At 52.1% G+C, this 23015-nt stretch overlaps 1 protein-coding gene across 1 annotated transcript; it reads right to left on the reverse strand.

The window, feature by feature from the left end:
- Positions 1-3280: 3280 nt before the first annotated feature.
- Positions 3281-22856, reverse strand: ACCS (1-aminocyclopropane-1-carboxylate synthase homolog (inactive)). The gene is made up of 15 exons (XM_036097688.2): positions 22520-22856; positions 21304-21594; positions 20327-20386; positions 18038-18108; positions 16841-16910; positions 16333-16399; positions 14262-14359; positions 13692-13769; positions 12834-12934; positions 12098-12187; positions 10571-10616; positions 10317-10458; positions 8421-8563; positions 8160-8313; positions 3281-8020 (listed from the first exon to the last, which is right to left on the reverse strand). The coding sequence occupies exons 2-15, from the start codon at positions 21592-21594 to the stop codon at positions 7923-7925; spliced, it is 1509 nt and encodes a 502-aa protein (XP_035953581.2). The 5' UTR covers positions 22520-22856; the 3' UTR covers positions 3281-7922.
- Between the last annotated feature and the right edge of the window lie 159 nt (positions 22857-23015).

The raw sequence follows: 23015 nt of genomic DNA on the forward strand, positions 1-23015 counted from the left end.
CTCTAGGAATATGAATAAAGGGTGCCCAGACACTGGGAGGAGCTCCATAGAAAGAAGACAAATGCACGAGTAATATTAGGCAAAGCAAAGAATGAAATGTAGCCTGGGAGAATATAAACAAAGTGCTACGGGGTTCAAAAGAGAAAGCAATCACATCCAGTTGCAAAGATGTGGGAAGACTTCACACAATAGTTAATATCTTTGCTGGTCCTGGAGGATAGTTAAGATTTTGGCACATAGAGAAGTGAATAGGGCATTCCAGGCAGAGAAAAAGTCATGAGCAAAAGCACAGATGAGAAGCAGTGGATGTAAAGAAGAAGCCATCAGAAAGACCAAGTGTTTTTTTTTCATCCAGTCTAACTAGAACAATGTGGCTACATTTCCAGGGGTAGAAACCATGCAAGTGATTGGAGGTAAGTAAGCACAGAGCCATGATTGTAGAAGCTGTAGAGATGCTAAAGCAGCTGAGGATGACCGCGGAGCAGACTGGGATAGAAAACTAGAAGCCAGGACCCACAGTCCCTGAGAAGGTAGAAAAGTTCAGTGGTCAGTGGTTAAAAGAGGTGAGGCTGTAGAAAGATGTTTCATTCCTCACGTTGAAGGTACAGAAAAAACCAGAGACCGCGCAGATCCTTGCCGACCCAGGGGGTCAGGAAAAGCAAAAGTGGAAGTTAGACAAGGCGTGGCTTTCTAGGCAAGTGGCATCGTCAAGGGAAAGCGAGGTTACGGACAGGAGGAATTGCTAGCGTGCAGTGGTATCCCAGATTTACTGCTTCCTTTAAATGATGGTGGTTTGCAAGAATGGAGAAAGGTATAATCTCCAAGGAAAAAGACTCTGTGAAAGAATCGTTGTATGGTATTTTATGCTGGGTCAGCTTAAACGACACTGCCGGGCAGCCTGGAGAACTAGAAAACACCTATCAAGCCCAGATCAAATATAATGAACACTCTGTCTGATAGGTAGCTGAGCTCACAAAAATAGTAAAGAAAAGATACAGGGGCCAGAAATGAAGCTACAGGGAGAAAACTGAGTGTTGAAGCGACAACAGGGCATGCGAGGTGGGGGAGTGGATCCCAAGAGGCTCAGGGAAAGCCAGGATACTGAGGTGGAAGGCTGGAGAACCAACTCAACATCAGTAACAACAAACCAAAAAACTGTCTATCTTGTCCAGAGAATGGAGAACAGTAGAGTCTCTGCTGAGAATCTTTAACATCAGGCTTCCCAACCATATGGGATTTGAATTTATACCTACCAGCATGGCCCAGAAAGCTCCAAGCCTAGAGAATAACACAAAGTATTACCAACGCAGGTTGGTCACATCTGAAGAAGGACACATGAACCCCCCCAGCTGGAGGGTCATGCTTTCACACACAGTCTGCTCAGGATCCCAACAGATAAAACCCCAACAAATGTAAGCACACAATCCGGAATGAGCACATGATAAATAAGCCAGTCAGAAGAAACTACAAACAGCACAAATTTTACCTCCAAGAACCACAGATAATTGGATTATAAGAAATAAATACAAAATAAGTAAGTTTATGGTGCTCAAAGACTTGAAAGATGGAATGTCAACATTAGAAAGAAACAAGATGATATTTTCTGAAAAGAGCGAGGAAATTTGAAAAAGCACTAAACATAAAAATCAGGAACTCAATGCCTAAGTTAAGCAGTAGATGAGACACAATTAGTAAATTGGGATATAGATCTGAATAGACTACCCAGAATGCAGATCGAGGAGAAAACAAAGAGATGGACGAGGATGTTGAAAGAGAGGGAGGACAGAGGCAGGAAGGCCAGCATATATCACGAAGGAGGGAATAGAGAGAATGAAGCAGCAGTATCCAGGGAGAGATTAGCTGAGAATTTTCCATCACTGGGCAGAGATGACCATCTGTAACAGGTGGACAAGAAGACTAACAGCAGACTTCTCAACAAGAACAAAAACAAAACACAGAAAGCATTAAGATAATCATAAGAAGGCCAAGAGAAGCTAGTAGTCCATGTACAATTGTAGACTCAGTGAAGTCATCTTTCAAGAATAAGAAATAAAGACATTTTCAGACAAACACAAATAGAAAGAATTTACTATCAATAAACCCTTCCTAACAGAATTTCTGAAAGATGTACTTCAGGAAAAAAAATGTTAGAACCAGAAGAAAGTACTAGATGAGGTGTGAATGGCAAACAATGAAACTGATAAACTCAAGGGTAAATCAAAACAAATACCAACTAAAACAACAACAACTATAAATACTGACTGTATAAAACTATAAAAATAAAATGACAAATTTGGAAATTTAAAACTAGATGTTTATCCCCATGTTCACTGCAGCATTATTTACAATAGCCAAGATATGGAAACAATCCATCAACAGGTGAGTGGATAAAGAAAAGGGGATATGTATACATACAATGGAATATTTTTTATAACAAGTTTTTTTAAGATTGATGTATTTATTTGCAGTGCCTGCGTGGCTCAGTCAGTTAAGCGTCTGCCTTCGGCTCAGGTCATGATCCCAGGGTCCTGGGATCGAGCCCTGCATCAGGGTACCTGCTCCGCGGGGAGCCTGCTTCTCCCTCTCCCACTCCCCCTGCTTGTGCTCTCTCTCTGTCAAATAAATAAAATCTTAAATAAATAAATAAATAGAATCTTAAAAGAAAATATTTATTTATTTATTTATTTATTTTAGAAAGAGAGAGAGAGCAGGGGGAGGGACACAGGGAGAGAGAGAATCTTAAGCAGGTTCCACACCCAGCACGGAGCCCTATGCGAAGGCCAGATCTCATGACCCTGAGATCACGACCTGAGCCCAAACCAAGAGTCAGATACTTAACCAACTGCACCACCCAGGTGCCCCCATACAATGGAATATTATTCAGCCATAACAAGGAATGACATCTTGCCACATGAGACAACACTGATGGACCTCAAGGACATCATGCTAAATAAGTCACACAGAGAAAGACATACTGGGTGATCTCTCTTATACTGGAATCTAAAAACAAAAACAAACAAATTTTAGAAAAATAAGCATATAGATACAGAGGACAGATTGGTGGTTGCTGGAGGTGGGGATGGGAGGTGAGAGAAATGGGTGAAGGGGGTGAAAGGTAAAAAAAAAGAAAGAAGTTGAAAGAAGTTTGTGGTGAATACCCACGTATCTACCATCTCTACTATGTAATTAATATTTTACGGTACTTATCACATATTGATCCACCCATTGTTGACCTCTCATTTTTTGCTGCATTGCAGAATAAATTGCAGCTATCAAGTAGTTAACATCTGAATATTTTATTGAAGGCATGTCGTTAACTACAGATCAATATTTTCCAGTTCCTTTTTTCTAATGAGGTAAAATTTATGCACAATAAGGTACACACATTTTGCATTTTTTCTTTATATCAGGGAATAACAATGACTATGGCCAGTAGTGAGGAAAACATAAAGGCAGAAGAAAGGAGCAAAAAATAATCATTTTCCCTTTATACAAAAATCATAGTTCACATGTAAGCAAAAAAAAAAAACAAAACATTAAATTAGAAAGCAAATATACAATAGAAAGCATTAACAAAAGTAATAGTTCATTGTAAAAAACCAATAAAACCAGCAAAATCAATAAAATCATCATAAAGCTGACTATTCATGACAAAAATAAAAGCAGACAGAGCAAAAGCTACCAATACCAAGAATGAAAAAGGGGATATTACTATGAGAGGTCAAAAAAGAGAGGAAGAATGTACTATTGATACATGCAACAATGTCAATGACTCTCCAAACATTAAGTTGAACAAAATAGCCCAGACACAAAAGGGAACAACTATGCGGTTCCTTTGATTGAGAAATTGCTTCATGGAGAGAGAAACCAGAATAGCAGTTACCTACAGGCAGACTCAGAACCATGGAATTGTTGTACACCTTGATGGGGACATTGGTCAAAGTCATTGCCTCTTACAATGAAGGCCTGTGCAGTTCACTGTATGTCAACTTTACCTCCATTTTTAAAAATTAATAGAAAGCAGTGTTTCAGCAGAAGTTCAAGAGATGTCTGAGACCAGTACTAGACCAAATGGTATCTGTAACTCTCCTCGGGATGTAGCCTACATAGATTTTTTTGTTTTAACACTTCCAAAGTCCTTTATTGAGTCGGCAAGGCTGGGAGCTGCCCTTGGAATGGGGTCCCAGTCTATGGTGTCCCTGTCCCTGTTCCTGATGGGGGCCGGTGGCTTCCTCTGAGAGGCTACTTGGTTGGCTCCTTCTGGAATTCCCAGCCCTCCCTGGAGTACTCGTGGGCCTTGGAGGGAGCCAACCACAGAGCTAACCTCACCATCGTGATGCCTGAATCCCAGGACTCCCGGATGTGAAAGTTAAGCTTTGTAGGGGCTGGGAGCTGGGGTATCTTCAGATGGGTCTGCTCGCACGCGTACTTGCTGAAGTGGTCCGTGGCTGGAGGGACTACCATTACCTCCCCAGCATTCTGAAGGATGGCCTGGCTCTTGTCACTAGGGTGACGGACTCCAAGGAAACATGGCGTGAAACATGAAACATCCTGTTGACAGTCGTGTAGCATTAGCGCTGTTATTAAAAATGTTAGCGTGAAAAGCGGAGGTTCTATTTTGCCCAGTCTTCACCCAAACTGGGGTAGTCATGACCCTTCAAAGCAGTTTCCGGAGGAAGAAGGAACAAACACACTGACAAACAGCCTAGGCATGAACTAAAATGCTCGCTGACAATGTCACGGGAGATGAATATAAAGAGTAAGAGTTAAATGCTCTCAGGTCATTTCCATGTTCAGGAGGATAAAGAAAATGCTCAAAGTATGAATGTGAATAATTTCAGAGTATCTGGCAAAGTGCTCACTTGGAGAATATATAAAGAACCCCTAGAAATGTGAGGCCCAACAAATATTTTTTTAATAAATGAGGGAATAAATGACTGCAATAAAATGAAAAGGAGGCCCAGGAAACCATATTCTCTTTCCTGTCTCTGGAAGTGTTTGGTGAGGAGGTGATGTGTGGAGCTTCTGGAGCTGTACTGAGACCATGAGGAAGGAAGCTCGAAGGGGAGAAGTCCAACACACTAGGACGGCAGAGTGGACAGACGAAGAAAACCCCGGTTCCAAGCACCACATTCTCCTGAATGGGCGGATGACTGAGGTAAAGCCAATTGGCCTCCTGGAACAGGAGAGACATGAATGCTGAGGAAGAAAGGGTGTCTCTCTATCATTCCCATACCCTGTAGGTGTCTGCTACAAGGACTCTGGAGCTCAGAGCGGTCTGGAAGCCATCCTGCCACCCCCTGAACGGAGCATGTTTGAGAATGAAGAGAGGAAGGCAGAAAGAGAGAGCACAAAATCCGATGGCATCATTTGAACTCCTGGCTAGAGCCCTGCCTGAAACATCTGCCCTTCCCCTTCCTGTTTAATTCAATAAACCCACCCCCCTTTTGTTTAACCCGTGAGCTATGTTTACCATTTTTAGTCATTTGTAAATGAATCTTCAGTAACAGAATAGCTTAGGAATTTTCATTGATCGGAAAAGGGAAACATTTCCCTATGAAAAACATTTCCCCTTGTAATTGCCAACAATAGACGGTTCTTGAAAAGACTCACAGAAATCACTAGGTAAGCATTCGATCACTCTGGTGCCCAAACTGGGACCTGCATCTGAGTTGCTGGGGAAAGCAGCTTGAGCTCAGGAGACACACGGTGGATGCTGCTGACCTGTCATGTACACTCTGCTTTGCATGGTTCCCTGAAAGACTGAGTGTTGATGCAGCTAGCTATTCTGGGAAGCAATCCGAGGGAATGGAGAGATCGGAGTAAGTCTAAGAGAACAGAGAAAGCCTGGCCAGCGGTGCGCTACAGAGCAGGCTACTGCCCTGGGCACCCGGGGCCCAATCCCAGCGGCACTCCTCGAGGAGCCATGCAGAAGGTCAGAATTGTCTACTGCACAGCGGTCCACCTGCACGCAGGGGTATGCATCCTGGTTCCTGTCCCCTGTTGTTCAAGGATCGCCCCAGGAGTGTTAACTCCCTCAGCGTTCCCAGTTTGCACGCGCCCCATGAGGCGGTCAGAGAAGCCTGGGACAGAAAGTGACATTTGGAGCAGCCGAGGGGCCCCCGGGGCGATGCTCACGCACAGCTGGCTGGTTGTCGTAAGGAGCAAAAGCAGAAAGGTGAGCACAAAGGGGGACCTGAGATGGGTATAGAATATGCCAGACCCAGACTCCACAGAGAGAGATATATGGAGCACATCCCTTCACACAGCACCAGCCAGCTGGGCTCGTACGGACTCGGTTCAGGCTCAGATCCCAGGTTCGGTCCGCCTCTGCGAGGAGGCCAGCTTGGATTCCCTCTAAAGAAGAACTAGGAGTCCTTCTTCTGAGAATTCTAAACAGAATATATCACAGGGGTCCTTCCTTGGGGGACTCTGAACCACAACGGCAGCGTCACAACAGAGGTTTTTAAAGGGGATGCAAAGGCGATGCGGCCGTTCTTATTCTGACCCATAAAACCTGAAAGCTTTCCAGAACCAACAAATCCTAGTACCAGTGTTTCCTGGACGTGGAAATGGAAAGGAGCGATACTTGGCCAAAGGCACTGAACAACAGTTAAAGGTGCTGATGATGTCAACACAAAGCCTGGTTCTCAGGACTGGAAAGAGTCAGAGCATCCTGCTGGTTCCTGCTGCTACCTGGGCAGGGTACAAATACCACAGGATTCGCAACCAAACCGACCCGACTTTGAATCCCGGCTCTGACACTTTCTAGCTACATGACTCTGAGAATGTCATTCCAGCTCTTTGAGACTCCATGGCCTCATCTCTCAAGTGGTGGATGATAATGTCAGCTTCCCAGGATTGTCGAAGTTAGAAATAATGCACAGAAATTACCAGCCCGGTGCCCGGCACATAGAAGGTATTCAAGAAAAGACAGGGAGAAGGAATGAATGGATGAAAGGCAGAAAGGTAGAGGAAAGCAAATCCTATATCAAATACTATGGTTTGCAGAAAGTACACCCTGACTGCCCCCACATTATCTTAAAACAGAAGCAAGGAAAGAGACCGCTTTTCTACACCGGAGTGGAGACCCCAGAGAAGGGTCCTCCGCACACAGCTTTAAGGTCGGTTCAGAAAGCCCACTTGGGCTCTGAACTCAAGCAGCCCTGAGGATGGCCTGAGTGGCCCTTTGCCTGCTTAGGGTGGAAAGGCCAGCCTGGCTTCAAAGTCCAGCCCTTATCTCCCCCGCAGTAGTCGTGGCTAGATCACTGGGGTTTGAGATGTCAGTGAAGGCAGCTCCTGGCCGGGAAGAAGGAGGAAGAGCATCCCAGAGACAGGGCAGCTCTTCCTGACTGCCCCCAGGGGGTCTTGTCCACCACGGCCCAAGCGGAGGCCTGTCCCACGTCCCAGGTGTCCTGTGGGCCCACACACCCTCACGGGGGGGAGAACAATCGGAACACACAGAATTAACTCCTTCCTCCTGGGGTTTGGGAATTATCACCCTTGTTTATTTTGTGGGCATGTTCTCTCTTATATGTGTTGTTCCTCTGACTTGTTTCTCTGGCAAAAAAGGAGGAAGGACGGTGCAGTCAAAAGAAGGTACACGTTGTTTTCTTTTCATGATCTCAGGGGGCGAAGGTTGTGCTTAAGAGCAGTCACGACTTCTCCATTCTGTACATTACTCACCACAGAGGCTTCTAGTTTCTCCCAGTTTTGTTTAGTAGAGGGGGAGGGGCTGAAGCAGAGCACAGCCAAAGGAGTCTCTCACTGCCCCTGAGAGGGGCCAGGAATGGTTCTTCGGGGGTGAGGTCACGTCGGGTACCCGCCTGACAAATGGCCCATCCGCCGTCGGTCTTCACAGCCCCAAATGGCTCGGGTTGGCGGTGGCTGCCAGGCCCTGCTGTCCCCCAGCGACGACCAGCTCATCTGCGCTGGCTCCTTGGCTCCTGGGTCTGACAGGAACGGGGCTCTTCGGCCACCTGGGATTTGCCCCCAAGCACCTGCCGGACCCTCTGCATCCCTGGGAAGGAGAAGTGACAGCCCCGTAGCACGGATGGCTGAGAGGGCAGGCTGGGCAGGCTGAGGCTGCTGGAGCCACAAGTGGGACGAGAAGGGGGAGCGCAGAATGAAGGGTGCGGCGGGGCGGGGAGGTCACTTACCCAGGCAAAGCCGGTGGGCCTTGTCCGAGAAGACCAAGCGGAACCAGCCGGGCTCTTTACACTCGAAGGTCTTGCCACAGGACAGCAGCACCTTGTTGTCCAAAAAGCGGCGCCAAAGCAGCATTTCCTCCTTAAAGGTGGCCTCAGGCAGGAACTGGGAGGGTGGGCAGGGGCTCAGGCTGCAGACGAGACACCCCTGCCCCTCACCTGCTAGAGAAAGGCTTCAACTACCCCCTAGGCCTGCAGCCCCACCTGTGTTACCTTCCTCAGGTCAACCCAGATGAAGAAGCCCGCCCCGCGGCTCAGGAAGGGGATGCCCAGGGCCCGGAGCTCTCCTGCCACATAGGTGTGGGCAGCCTTGAGCCGGGCATGGTTCTCCGGTAAGTACACCTGGTTGATCCAGTCTGTTTGGGTGAAAAGAGAAGCCAACAAACAAATCTCTCACCAATCCTCCACGCTGTCCCATGAGTCTAAATGCTGACAAGAGAAAGGCCACGAGCTGCCAAGACCCTTTCCCCAGCTGGTGGATGGGGGCCGCAGGAGTATTCCATGTCCGGTAGAAAGCACCGGAAATCCAGATACCTGGCCTCACAGCTCCCAGGCCCGCGGACACAGGTCCCTCAGGGTGCATATCCTAACCGAAGGATGGCCCACTCACACATGATGCTTCCGAGCCACAGATGCTGCCGTTCAGATCCCAGGCAAAGACAAGACGCAGGGCCTGGGGCAACTTCACCTCCCCGTCCTCAGCTTTTCTATTAACTTTCTTTGGTGTCCCATTTGATGAGGGTTTTTTAATTGTTTTTTTTTTAAATGATTTGACGTTTCTTTTTTTGAGAGAGTGAGAGAGCAAACAAGTGTGCAAGCAGGGGGAGGGGGCAGGGGGCAAAGGGAAAGGGAAAGAGAGAATCTAACCCTAACCCCAGTGCGGGACTGGACCTCACAACCCTGAGATCATGACCTGAGTTGGAAACCAAGAGTTGGATGCTTAACTGACTGCGCCACCCAGGCGCCCCCACCCCCCTCTGACGAGTTTTAACAAATGTACACATCTGTGTAACCCACCCCTGCAGGCAGGACACCGAACTGTTCCCTCACCCCAAAGAACACCCTCGTGCTGTTCATAGTCATGTCACTCCCCTGCTGCCCCACAAGCAGGGGTCCATTCTCCGTCACTCCGGTTTTGCCTTTTCCAGAATGTCACAGAAGTGGGATCATACAGTCATGTCACCTTTGAGACTGGCCTCCTACACTCAGCACAATGCCTTTGAGCTTACTCTGTGTGGCCCTGGATCCCGCTGCAGAGCCGTGTTCCACTGTGTGGATGCACCCCAGCTGGTCCCCTCCTTCATCCTCGGAAGGACATTTGGGGTGATCGCGAACAAAGCAGCTATAAAGACTCACTTGGTGGGTTTTGTGTGACCACAAGGGTAAACAGCGGGGAGTGGGATTGCTGGGCCATTTGGGAAGCGTGCGTTTAGCCCTGCAAGCAACCTTGCTTTCCACAGGGGCCGCGCCCCCTCCCGTTCCCAGAGCAGCGTGACAGTTGAAGCTGCTCCGCATCCTCGCCAACACATGACGGTGTCACTACTGTTTTAAGTTTTAGCTGTTACAGCAGGTGTATGGTATCCAGTCCTCATTTCCACATCTATAAAACACCGGGAGAAAGTACAGGAATATCTGCCTCCTGGGATCCTGGGGAGGGACCAATGAGTTGGTGCAATGAGAACATCTAGCAGGGCTCAATAAAAGGTGGCAATCACAGATCGCCTTTGCTATCCAGACTCACTATCTGAGATCCTCGTCGGCAGGGATACTTCCATTATAACCGTTTTCCCTCTGTCGCTTCTACTCTTTCTTCAAGCACTCACAGCTCATAATGATGAGTTTGTGTTGACTAAGTGCCTATATATCCCAGGTATCATTCGAACTGACAAATCACACGAAGTGAGGTTTGGGGAGGTGAAGGAATGTGCCACACGGCCAGGAACTGACGGAGTCAGCAATGAACCCAGTCATGGCCCTGGGTTCTCGGACACCACCCTAAATTCTTCTCATGAGAGAAGCACCCATGATCCCTGGCCCGCCCCCGATTGACTATAACCTCCCCCCCGCCCCCGCCGCCCCATTCTCAAATGACCAGGCCCAGGCAGTCACCACGGTCCCGGAGCAGCTGCGCCATCTGGTACTGGACCAAGCCACTGAGGCCGTGATAGCGGCAGAGGGAAGCCACCGCAGTGGCCACATCCCGGTTTTCCGTGTACAGCGTGCCAAAGCGGAGCCCAGACATCCCGAAGTCCTACGGAGAAAGGCACCCTGAGCAGTGGCCAGCCCTGCACCGGGGAAGCTGGTTCCACCCACCTCTCTGCCCTCCCACCTCCCTGACGTCCCGAGGCCAGCCAGGAACCTACCTTGCTGGCCGCCCACATCACGTGGGTCCTCTGGGGGTCAGGCAACCTGCAGAGAACACAGTGTGGGAACGGAGGCAACACAGATCCACGAAAGCTCATACGTGTTTGGATGCATTTGGTTCTGGGTCTGTGTGAAGCCCTGGTTTCATCTCTTGAATCACCAATTCCTACACATCCTTTAGAGCCAGGGTCAGCAAACTACAGCCTGCAGGCCATACCCGGCCCACAGCCTGTTTTTGTAAATAAAGCTTTATTGGAACACAGCCATGCTTTTTCATGTACATACTCTCTATGGCCGCTTTTGTGCTATATGGCAGAGTTGAGCGAGAGACCGTAGGCCTATAAAGCCTAAATATTTGCCATCTGATCCAAAAATACTTGCTGATCCCCAATCTAGAGCTTAGCTCAAATTCCACTTCCTCAAACAGATCTTCTCTGAGCACCTCCCAGTAGACCGGGCCCATTGGGGACCCCAAGCAGATCCCCTCATGCCTCCCCAGACTTGTCCTTTTTAGCACTTATCAAAGCCACAATCAAATGACTGTGTATTTAGCTGCTAACATGTTTTTTCTGGGGGCGCCTGAGTGACTCAGGCGGTTAAGCATCCAATTCTTGGTTTTAGCTTAGGACATGATCTTGCAGTTGTGGGATTGAGCCCCGAGTCAGGCTCTGCCCTCAGCGTGGAGTGTGCTTAAGATTCTCTCTCCCTCCTGCTCACTCACTCTCTCTCTCAAATAAAATCTTTAAAATGTTTTTTTCTGGCTAGAAACAAAAGTTCCACCTGAGGGGGGCCTATGTCTTTCTCGCTCACTGTTGTATCCCAGCACCGAGCATGTCTGGCACGGAGTAGATGACAAGTCACTATTTCTCTGCCTCTCACTTTCCTAATCCATAAACAAACAGGAGTAACAACCGTCCACCTGGCACAGCCTTGTAAGGACCAGCTGAGAGAACCAACGGAAAGGACTGCACAGGGTCCAAAGCTCTGAACAAATAACAGGAACTATTAGAATCTCTCAATGTCACATTTACAGACTTCACAGGTGATCTGGTCTAAGAGTTTCCAAAGCTGTTGCAGCCACAGATTCTTGGCTCAGACTAAATCTAATGAAAAAGCCCAAACAGCTAGAAGTGCTTGGCATATGCCTGGGGCTGCAGAAGGATTTGCTGAATGAGTGAGTGAGTGAGTGAGTGAGTGGACAGATGGATGATGAAGCTGAAGCTACTCTGGAAATGAGGGGGACAGCACCGGCCAGTTCCCACCCTCGCAGCCCACCCCACCCCCAGGAATCCTACGGCCCTGGCCCTCCTTGGAGCTCTCAGAAACCCCACAGAACAATCTGAAAACCCCTGATGCAGCCCGGCCCTCCCATCTTCTCTTTGGGGGATCTGAGGACATTGGGACCAGCTGGATGGAGGAGGAACTGCCCCAGGACAGGTCATGCCCTGCGGGCCGAGCCACAGGGGCCCGGGGACCGGGGCTCAGGGCTCGGCAGGCAGAGTTGGCTGTGACAGGGCAAGACTCACCCTTCCAGGCTCAGGACGCTGCAGTAGGCCGCCGACTTCTCAAACACGGACAGCATGTAGACCTCATCCACCATCACGTGCAGCTCGTGCCTGGGGGGGCAGGGCCGGGGAGGAGACGGCTTGCTCTGCAGGCCAAATAGGTCCCCCACGGTGGGGAAGCAATGACTCAGAAACCCAATGGGACTAGGGTCGAGCCCAGGGCTACCAAACTTTTTTCCAGAGACACCTTTCTCGTGTCTCAATTTTCACACAGGAAGCCGCACGCACAAAGCAGATGACAGTGGGGCTTTTGAAGCACTGTGGAGGAGAGGCGGAGGCCTCGGGCACCTCCACGGAAGAAGGGCCCAACTGAGTGCCAAACAGGTATGTACAGACAGACCCAGATTCAAGTCTGGCTCCACTGCGACTCTAAGGCTCAGTAACCTGGGGACAATGATGCATGATGACTAAGAGGGTGACTGGGAGGACTGCATGAGATACGGCATGTGAAGAGCTTAGCAGGGTACCCGGCCCCTGGGGGGGTACAATACAGGACAGCTGTTGTCCTAAAAAGAAAGAGAGAGAGAGAGAGAACTAGCACCCACAAACCCCGGCCCCTCCACCCCACTGCTGGGGAAGGGCCCAAGCAGGCGGGAGCCCACAGCGGAGGGGACAGGCTAGAAGAGTCTGCACCACGGCCCACGCCGGTACCCTGGTCTGCCAGGACGTTTTGTGGGGTGACTGTGGGGGGCCTCACCTCTTGGCAAATTCCAGGTAGTCCCGCAGCTCTCCTGGGGAGTAGATGTCGCCCAGAGGGTTGTGGGGGTTGATGAGGATGAGACCTTTAACCTTCACACCCTGAAACCATCAGTGGGGCAGGAAACGCTCAGCCGCTCCTGAAGGCCAGAGCCACACACTCCCACTGAGTGGGGCCTGCGGCTGGGCGGGCCCCCGGGGAAATGGGATGGGAACGCGTCCACGACCCAGCGGGAAGCGGACAAGGGCAGAGAACCACGTAGCTGCGGCAGACATCCATATGTGCATCGCGTCAACCGGGAAGGAAACCAGAGGCAGAGAACAAAGCCCAGAGGCCAACAGGCCCAAATGCCAGTAAAGGCTGCCTCTGTTGGTAGAATAACGGGCGGGGGTTGCACTTTTAGAATTCCTACAGCAGGCACACATGACGGTAATGGCCACGGACGGACTGGAAAGGAACCACAGGAGTGGTACTCGTCTCTGCCTTTCTCCAGGAGGTGTCCTCAAAGGGGATCGTGACAGGGGAATGACCTCCTCGAATGACCAGGGAGACCACTGACCGACAGACCACTAAGCTCCACACTTGACCCACTGAATCAAACTCGGGTGCAGCAGGGGTGGGGGGTGTTCATCGAGTTCCCTGGTTGACTCTTTGTACACAGGTCTCAGAGTCTTTCTCTAGTGGGAAGACCTTCCACGGGCTCCTGATTGACCCCCAGAATGGTTCCCTGTGACCATCTGACACCCCAACCCCATCAGGGAGCGCCAACCCCACGGTGGGGATGAGATCAGCCACAGGAAGTCCGTGCCCTGCTCAGACCCATCACTCCCAGCCTTGGGTTTGACTTGACCGCCAGACCTCAGAATTAGCTCTCTGCAGGGCCATCTCAAGCCTCTCCACGGTGAGCTGGAAGGGGCGTGTGTCCAGCCCAGTGACCTGGAAAAAGACGGAGAAAAGCCACCAGCCCAATTCAGTGATCCCCCAAACCTGAGCTTCTGGGGCCTCTCCTACCCGTCATCTCTATCCTCCTTAGAACAGTCTCTGAAAAAACACTGGCAGGGTCACTCCCCTCCTTGCTGCCCCCATCAGATCAGGGACACCTCCTCACTCTTAGTCGGGAAGAGGCCCCAGAGATCCTCTGACTGGAGCCTAAGAACTTACACGTTGAGGTCTGCTCTGCCCCATCCTCACCCCACCATTTTGATGTAGTCTCCCTGCGGCTGCCCTTGGCTTCTACACTGACCCCAGATCTCAGAGCCGGGACCTAGGGAGCCCCAGGGGAAGCCAGGTATGGACAGCCTTGGGCAGCAGAAGGGTCTACTCCCCTTGCAGCATGGATTCCTCCCATGTCTGCCCTCAAATTCGGAGAGAGGAAAGTCTTCCCCTACGGGAAGGCCTGGGTCCCACCAGGGTCTCAGGAACTCTTACCTCACTGTCCAGATAGACGCAGACCAGACGGACGTGGCCATAGAGATAGACGTGCTGTGTGATGGCTCCATAGTAAGGCGCGGGGATCAGGAAAGCCTCTGAGGGCAGGAACGGGCCAGGGCCTGTCACCCTCTGGCCACAACACCCCAGTCAACCCCGTCCACAGGCTCCACACCCCTCCCAGCCTTCCATGTCCTTGGGGGAACCCCGGGGCTACACTCCGTCTCTCAACTCCCAAGCTCTCACTAACACCTGGATCCACTGGTAGGAGTCCCTTTTCCGATCATCTGTAGCTGGCGTGTACTGAATGCTTACTACGTGCTGGGAACTGGACTAAACATGTATTTGTGTGTTATCTCATTTGGGCCTCACAATCGCTCTGGGACGTCAGTACTCTTGTCACCCTAACTTTACCGATGAGGACACTGAACCTCAGAGGATCCCTCTGAAGCACTCCACGTGCTGGCTCACTCCAAGGACAGAACGGGATCCAGAGAGTCAAAGCTGCGGGGTGATCTGGGCTCAACAAATGGACAAACGTGATGGCATACAGAATTGCCCAGAGATAGAGTGTGTTCAGGAGGAGTGGATTCTCCCTCCCTGGGGACATTCAAACACAAGGCTGAGGCCATCTGGTTGGAAGGCATGTCATGTGGAAGATTCTAGCTGGAGGGGCAGAGGGGGGCTGATGACCTCCAAGGTGTACCCTAATGCAGAGGCAGGCATTCCCCTAGTTCCAAAGAGGATGCGAGGTCAAGCTGCCCTCCCTTCCCCCAGTCTGCCCCACTCACAGCTCTGGAAGGGGCAGCTTTGTCCTACATGTTCCCTACCCCAGCCACGGGGAGTGGACCAGAGGGAAACAAGGGACCCGAGGGAGCCAACCACCGGCTGGCCAGAAACCCGTCACGTGCATGCTCTCTCTCACGACTTCGCTCCAGGAAGCACAGACACTCAGGGGGTGAGAACGTGCACCTGAGCAGAAAGGTCATGAGCAGGTGGAGCTGAGGCAGCTGCGGAAGGTCCAGAGAGAGGTCTGCACATACAAAGGGGAGGGGGAGGAGGGACTGTCTAACCCCTTGAGAGATGGAGAGTGTGACACTGAATCCCGTTCTTGACTGTTCGAGAATGGGTAGGAAATTGCCTATCCTGTCCTTGCGATGAATCTTCTTCTTATGGTTCAAATCCTGGTTCTTATCTCTGTGTGTGAATCTGACAATCACTTAACCCCCTGTGCCCTAATGTCCTCATCCGGGACATGGGGATGGCACAGGACCTACCTCAGAGGGGAGAAGTGAGGAGTAAATGGGCCTATGTGTAAAGCCCTAGGCTGGTGCCGGCAACACAGCATGTGGTCAGTAAAGCTCACCCACATGGTCACTGTCAGCGAAGCTGGTGTGAGTGGGCCTCTGTGCTGGTGACAATAACCCCTGACCGGAACCCGCTCTCAGTCCCACTACGGCTCCTCTAGCAGATGGTGCTGGCTGCCTACTCTACAGCCATTCCAGTTTCCTGGCTAAGAGAGCACCAGATTTCCCAGGGATGACCAGCAGTAAGTCCGAGGACGGAGGGCCTCTTCCTCTTCCCCCAGCCCCTGGGGATGAACCACGTTTGGTTGAAGTCCGCTGTGGTTCTTACCCGTCTACCAGGGGCTGCTCTGGGAACGGGTCTGTGAGGCGGTTCTGGCCAGTGAGACATAAGGGGAGCTCTGCTGGGACTTTCTTCGGGAAAGAGTATCTCCCCTGCCCCCTCCCAATAAAACAAAGACACAGGCAAGGCACAGCCTTTCCCCTTTGTCCCTGCTTTAGGACCCACTGTCATGTAAGGATGCGACAGCCATCACAGGAAGGGAAAAACCAAGGTCATCCCAGAGACAGGCCCCGAACCCTGGCATCACGTTGACCTCTGAAACTGCCGACATCCGGGTATCTGGTCAAGCCACTCATTAAGCCCCTTGCAGTCTCGTAGTCTACTTTGGCCAAAGGCGTTCTGATGCAGCCCGCAAAGACAGGCAACTGTGGACCCTGCAGGCATAGGGCGGCTCCCAAAGCTGAGCAGGCCGTGGGTCACTTACCCCCCGCCTCACACAGCACCGTGGCCAGAGCCGAGAAGAGAGAGGCACAGCCATTCAGAACAACCACCTGCAGGTGACACATCCATGTGACAAAGATGAATCCGTCCAGGAGGGAGCAAGGACCTACAGCTGTATCCAGGCTGGCACAGAGGGAGGGACAGTGCCCTCTGTCACAGCAAAGCCACCAGAGGAAGCCAAAGGCCTCTCCTAACAGCCAAGTGCATCTGTGGCTTATTCTTTGGACCACGCTCTGGATCAACAGAGCAAGGAAGAGGGAGCTGGTCACTCAGAGCGTCTTGCCCGAAGGTATGGAGGCAACGAGGGACACAGAACAAACTGGAGCAGAAATTGTAACCAAATTATATCCTCAATATCTAGGATGAGGAAGACAAAGGGAGGGGGTGTTCCTAATTCCACCTGGAAACAGGTCAAAACCGAGTGAAAGGCAGATCCCAAGCCCACGCTACCCCTGCATGAGCAGGGGAGAGCCAAGGAGGGGACTACTCACATTCTCTGGCTTAAGGGGTGTAGGCCTCTTGCAGTAGAAAGACAGGAATCTGGCCACTTCCTCCCGGAGGCTAGAGATCAGACAGAGGATGGGCAGCGCTTGTCAGATGATCCCCAATCCACGGTCCATCCCAAAGCTCCTCTGGTGAACCTTCACCCGGATGCCATTAACCTTCTCTGGTTTCCCACAAGGGCAGTGGGGTGAGCGTGGCCTCCACGTCGCAGGGCCCACCAGCCCCCTGCCCCACCACTACCCACACACGGAGACTTGCATTCTCTGTAGTTCCAGGACGCCCGACCCACCTAGTCCGCAGGCCTCAGGCATAGCAAAAGCAGCTCCATCTACATGTAGGTCTAGCTAATAGCAATAATGTTATTGTAACAGTAACTATCGTCAGCGTCATGTTGGCGCATGTGCATTATGCAGGAGTTACCTGGGGAATTTTACTCATTTAATCTTTATAACAACCCTATGATGCCATTATTATTCCCATTTTACAGACAAAGAAACTGAGGCTTGAAGGAACTAAGTCACCTGCTGGTCAGTGGCAGAGTCCACACTCGAGCCAGCGGGCTGTCTCCAGGGCCCTCCATCCTCATCACTATAGGAACATGCACTTTGGAACCAAGTCCTGTTTGGCCACTAAGCCCCTGGAACAGCGGCTGCCCCCAGCAGGTGCTCACTAAGTACCAACTCCAATTAGCATTATTTAGCACACCCCATCTGACCAGGAGGAAAACGCCGTCGCCAGCAGCCCCCCCAAGGCTGATCCTGGTTCCTGTAAAACTACTGAGAGAGCGGAGACAAGGACTCCATGCCTGAAGGCCCTCCGCAGGCCTCAGACCTAGGGAACGCAAGCTACGGGGCTCCTGAGCTGGGGAGGAACCAGCAGAGGGACTAGATCCCTGCAGACGCTCCGGCAGACCCCAGGATCGCCAGGCCCCCAGGACGGGCCCTCGGCCTAAGGCAGGCTTTCTCCACCTGCCATATTCACATTTGGGGTGGGATAATTATTCGTTGTGGGGGCTATCCTGGGCACCGTCGGAGGCTTAGCAGCATCGCTGGCCTCTACCCAGTGAATGCCAGTAACAGCCCCTTCCCAGTTGTGACAACCAGAAGTGTCTCCAGATGCCCTAGGTCCCCTGGGGAGCAAGACCACCCAGGGCTGAGACCCACCGGCCCACGGCAGCTACTTACAACCGATGTCCCCTCCAGTCAGGGTACTGCAGCAGGGACGGCTCCACCCGCAGCATGTCGCTCTGGCTCAGCTGGGGACAGAGGAAGAGCGGGGCTGAGGGCCACACACCCTCCTGGTGACCACCGGCGCTTGCCCCCGCATCCACACCGCACCCAGGCCAGTAAAGCCCAGCCTCGGTCCGCTCATCAGGGAAACCAGCAGAAAGACAGCACAGGCACGGCTTCTGCCTATTTTGCAGATGAGGAAACCGAGGCTCAAAAAAGTGAGGTGACTCAGCCAAGGTCATGGAGCTGGCAAGTGGCAGAGCTGAGACAAAACCCAGAAGGTCTGACTCCTAATCCAGTGCTCTTTAAACAACACTGCCATCTCAAAACCTGGAGGGGTGGGGGTGCCTGCGTGGCTCAGTCTGTCAAGCATCTGACTCTTGATTTCCACTCAGGTCGGGATCTCAGGGTCGTGAGATCGAGCCCCATGTCGGGCTCCGTGCTCAGCAGGGAGTCTGCTTGAGCTTCTCTCTCTCTCCCTCTCCCTCTGCCCCGTCCGTGTTTGTGCACACTCTCTCTCTCTCTCTTTCTCTCAAATAAATAAATAAATCTTTTGAATAGATAAATACATAAACAACCCAGAGGGGTGGATTTGTAGAGGCAGGGATAGAGACCATGCTGCTCAGCTTCTCCCTGGGGTGACAAAAGGCGTCCCAGAATTGGGTGCCATCATCTCGGTGTTGGCTCCAACTTCTGGAGGGACTCGGGCCATTGTGTTCCTGCAGGCTCGGCTCCACCTTACGCTTCGGAAAGTGTGGCCATTTCTACACCGTCCCCCCTGACCAGGTGCTGGGTTAGTAACTCGCTGGGCACCACAGACACGACGTCAAGGAAAGGCAGAAGTCTGGGGGAGTGAACCAAAGGAGAAGGGCGGTCAGCCACTCGTGTATGACACCAGCCTCTCTGTCTCTCCCTCGGCCCAGGGAGCCGCGCCGTCCAGCAAGGCCGTGGCCACGCGTGCCTCCTGAGCACCTGGAACGCGCCTCATCTGAACTGAGACCCGCTGGATTTGAAAGACTTGATATGAAAACAGTACGTAACATATCTTAATTTTTCAGATTGATTACATGTTGAAACGGTCCTATTTTGGATGTATGGGGCTAAATAAAATATATTACTAAGATGAATTTACCAATTTCTTTTTACTTACCTAACAGAAAATTTTAAGTTATATTCGTGGCTCACGTTTTACTTCTATTGGACAGTGCAGCAGGGAACTGGCTAGATAGAACATGCATCTTAAGCCCCCTTCCTACACCCCTCTCCCCTTGGGTCTTGGATTTGTCACCCTCGGAAATAAGTTCCTTTGGGTTAGCCGTCGCTTTCTCTACAATCCCAAACTTTGAGTGTGTGGCCTTGGGAGACACATTTATCAGGCATTTTCACTGGTTTGCTAGAAATGGCTCGAACTATTAAGTTTCCAGGAATTTTATATGCTGTGTTTTAAAAAAACAGCCATTTAAAAAAATTAAATTCTATAAATGTATAAATAAGTAAATTACACTAAAAACAAAGGTAATAACTAAAACATCACTGCTTCTGATTATGTTACTACATTTTTTTTAGATTTTATTTATTTATTTATGAGAGAGAGCACACACAAGCATGGGGAGCGGCAGGCAGAGGGAGAAGCAGGCTCCCCACTGAGCAGGGAGCCCGACGCGGGGCTCGGTCCTAGGACCCTGGGATCATGACCTGAGCCGAAGGAAGACGCTTACCCAATGGAGCCACCCAGGCGTCCCTATGTTATTACATTTTATGTGTGTTCTTGAAGCTATTTCCATCTTGTGTCTACATGGTGGGGACACTACATAATGGGTGCCACAACCCCCCTTTGCCCAACTTTGTGTGCAGGGATGTCACATCCGTGGCCTGAAACCAGCCACGGTGGAGTATTTACACTACGGGAATTAGCAAAAGCTGCAAATCAGAGTCCTCCCTACCCCAGACGTGGTTGATAAATACTGACCACACCCCACTGAGTGCTCCCCGCCTCCCCAGCCGTGAGAGCAGGAGGGACTGAGTATGGGGAAGAGCTGAAGAAGCAGGACCGGAACAGGGAAGTGGCTCGCCCAAGACCACAGAGAAAGCTGTCCCTGAGGCAGATCTGGAACCGGGTGGGCTGACTCAGGCCAGGGCTGCGGGGGTAAGCAGCAGGCTCTCGTCAGGGAAGCCTTCAAGGGAAGTCCAAGAGCAGACAGTCCCTGGGAGCTACTGATGCCACTGAGGTGCACCGGGACTTACCCGCCTGGACAGCAGGTCAAAGCAGAGTTTGTTCTCACTGGTGCCCAAGTTAATGATGCCCTGGAGACAGAGATGCGGAGGCACGGTGAGCATAGCCGAGGGGTCCCAAAGGAAGGCCCGAGATGCACACCGAGGCAGAAAAGCAAAGCGGGAGTGGTCCTGCCATTCCAAACACCCTTCCTTGGCCTTCCCGAGTGTGGGCTGGACCTAGTGACCCAGTTCTAACGAACAGAATATGCAGATGTGACATCTTGCAAGAATAGGTTATAAAGTCCCTGGCTTCCATGCTGGGTACTCAGGTGTCTCCTTCTCTCTTGGATCGCCTGCCCTGGGGGAAGCCCGCTGCCATGTCATGAGGCAGTCCTGTGGAGCTTCCCATGTGACCAGGGACTGGGGCCTGCCAACACCCACAAGAACGAGCCTGGAAGTGATCCTCTCCCGTGCCCCCCACCAAGTCAAGCCTAAGATGAGACCACAACCCTGCCATCACCGTGAGTTCACAGAAGATTCTGAGCCTGAGGCACCCACCCAGATCCTGAATCCCAGAAATTATGAAATGTTTCTTTTAAGCTGCTGAAATCTAGGGTAATTTGTTACACAGCAACAGATAACTATACAATCCTTTGCTTTCTTCAGGTCTCTACTCAAATCATCACCTTAGGAAAGTGGCCCTCTGTGACCACCTTACATGAAACAGCAACATCCCCAGACCGCCCCATCGTTCTCTATCCTCTTTATCCTGCTTTATCTTCTCTACAGCACTTATCACCATCTATTACAGGGATTTTTTTTTTTTTTTTTTTTTTGGTCTGTTCCCCATCTGCCTCCCCCAGTAGAACAAAAACTCCATGAGGGCAGGAACTTTGCTTTTGCTCACGGATGTAACCCCAGCATCTAGAACAACCTCTTGGTCAAGGTAGGGCATCCCACTCTGCAGTCCTCCCTTGGGGTCCAGTGGGGACAGGGGTCTCACTCACACTGGGGTTCTTATCCTCATCATACTCGTCCATGTGGTAGGTCCTGTAGCCCTCTTCTGCCGAGTCCCAGAACCACTTAATGATGCCTCCCCTAGAGGATAGGTAAGAGCTCTCTGAGGACAACATGGCAGTGGGATCACCCACTCCACAGAACTCTGGCACCTTCCGGTCTGGTTTTCTGGAGCATTCTCTTTCCAGACCATCCCCGTAGTTACTGTCCAGGTCCTGTGTGGAGGCTGGGCCCGGACAGGTGGCAGGTGCCCTAGATTCCTTCTGAGGCAGAGTGAACATCTGCAAAAGGACAAAAGTATTCAGGGCCTGAATTCAGCATTCAGAAAAGAAGGGCTTTTCATAGCAGCAAACCTGAATTGGGAGTCAAGAGGTCCTTCCCATTCTCCGTCTGCCCGTTCCTTTATGTTTATGTATCACCATTTCCTGTGTCCCTTACTAGTCGTAACCATGTGTACAATGGCGTCAACAAGTAAATTCTGTTAAGGATCTATTCAGGCCCAGGGGCTGGGCTTGCTACTTTTATATGATGTCACGTACACCTGCTTTCGCTTGTTTTACATTTATGGGAGTTTTTCATTCTGCAGCCTAAGGGGTTACCAACGTTCTTTTTCCATTCTTGCTGACCTCAATTTCAAAACACCAGGGTAAAATGTTCTCACTTAAGCAGAAAGAGCCCGGGAGTCCCAGGGGTCTTGCGGTGATTGATGTCAGCGGGGCTAAAGGGCAGGAGATCGCTTGGTGATCGGGAGCGGGCGGTGGGTGGGGACCAAGGGGAGGACGACTGGGCGTCTCCCAAGGGCAGGCACCCCGGCAGAGCTCCAGGGGCCGGCCTCCCGCAGGTGGAGGGAGGCACAGGTGTCAGGAGAGGGTGGTCTCCTGCCCGCGGCTGTGCGCTCCTCCACTTTCTAAGCCACTTTCCTCATCAGCAGAGTGCGCGTAAAACCGCAGGGCACCGGGAGGCTATAAATGCATGAGTTCCCGTAGATAAAGCGCTTAGAGCCAATCCAGGCTCGTGGCTCAAGTTCGGTAAAGTAGGTTATCCTCGCTCCTCGCCGAGCTCCCGGGTCCTGAGGCAAGCCCACACACCGAGTGCCGGGGGACAGCCAGCGGCCCCGACCCCCGGGGCGCTCCCGCGGGCACACCCGGCTCCCCGAAGCACCCTCCCCGCCCCCACGCCACGTGGCCGGCTCTCCCCGGCGCTCACCTCGCTCCCCACCAGCGACCCGCAGGCCGGCGGACGGGCGGCGCGGCGGGAGGGAGGCCGAGCGGGAACGCAGGGCTCCGGGTTCCGGCCGCGGGGCTGCGGAATTGCGCGGGGGCGGGGGGGGTGGGGCGGACGCCGCGGAGGGACGACCGAGGCCTGGGCGGGCGGCTGAGCCTCGCGAGACCAGCCGGCTGCGGTTCCGGGACGAGGAAGTGTGAGGCGGGCCGCCCGCGCCCGGGAAGGCCCCGTTCGCTGCCCAGCAAAGCGGGATCGCAGCCCCGGGCCGCGCTGGGGAGGCGGGCGCCGGCGCGGCGGAACCGTGCGTCCCGGGCCCCTTCCGCTGCCCGGACCCGCCCTCCGGCGCCCGGCCTCCTGGACGCCCCGGCGTGACTCCCGCGCTGGCGGGGGGGGGGGGGTTCCAGCCGCTCCGGGTGCCGGATCCCTGCCTCCGCCCCCACTCTTCCCTGTGCCAACCCCTTTCCCCGCGGCAGCAGAA

The sequence above is a fragment of the Halichoerus grypus genome, chromosome 11, assembly GCF_964656455.1.
Source record: "Halichoerus grypus chromosome 11, mHalGry1.hap1.1, whole genome shotgun sequence".
NCBI classification, from domain to species: Eukaryota; Metazoa; Chordata; class Mammalia; order Carnivora; family Phocidae; genus Halichoerus; species Halichoerus grypus.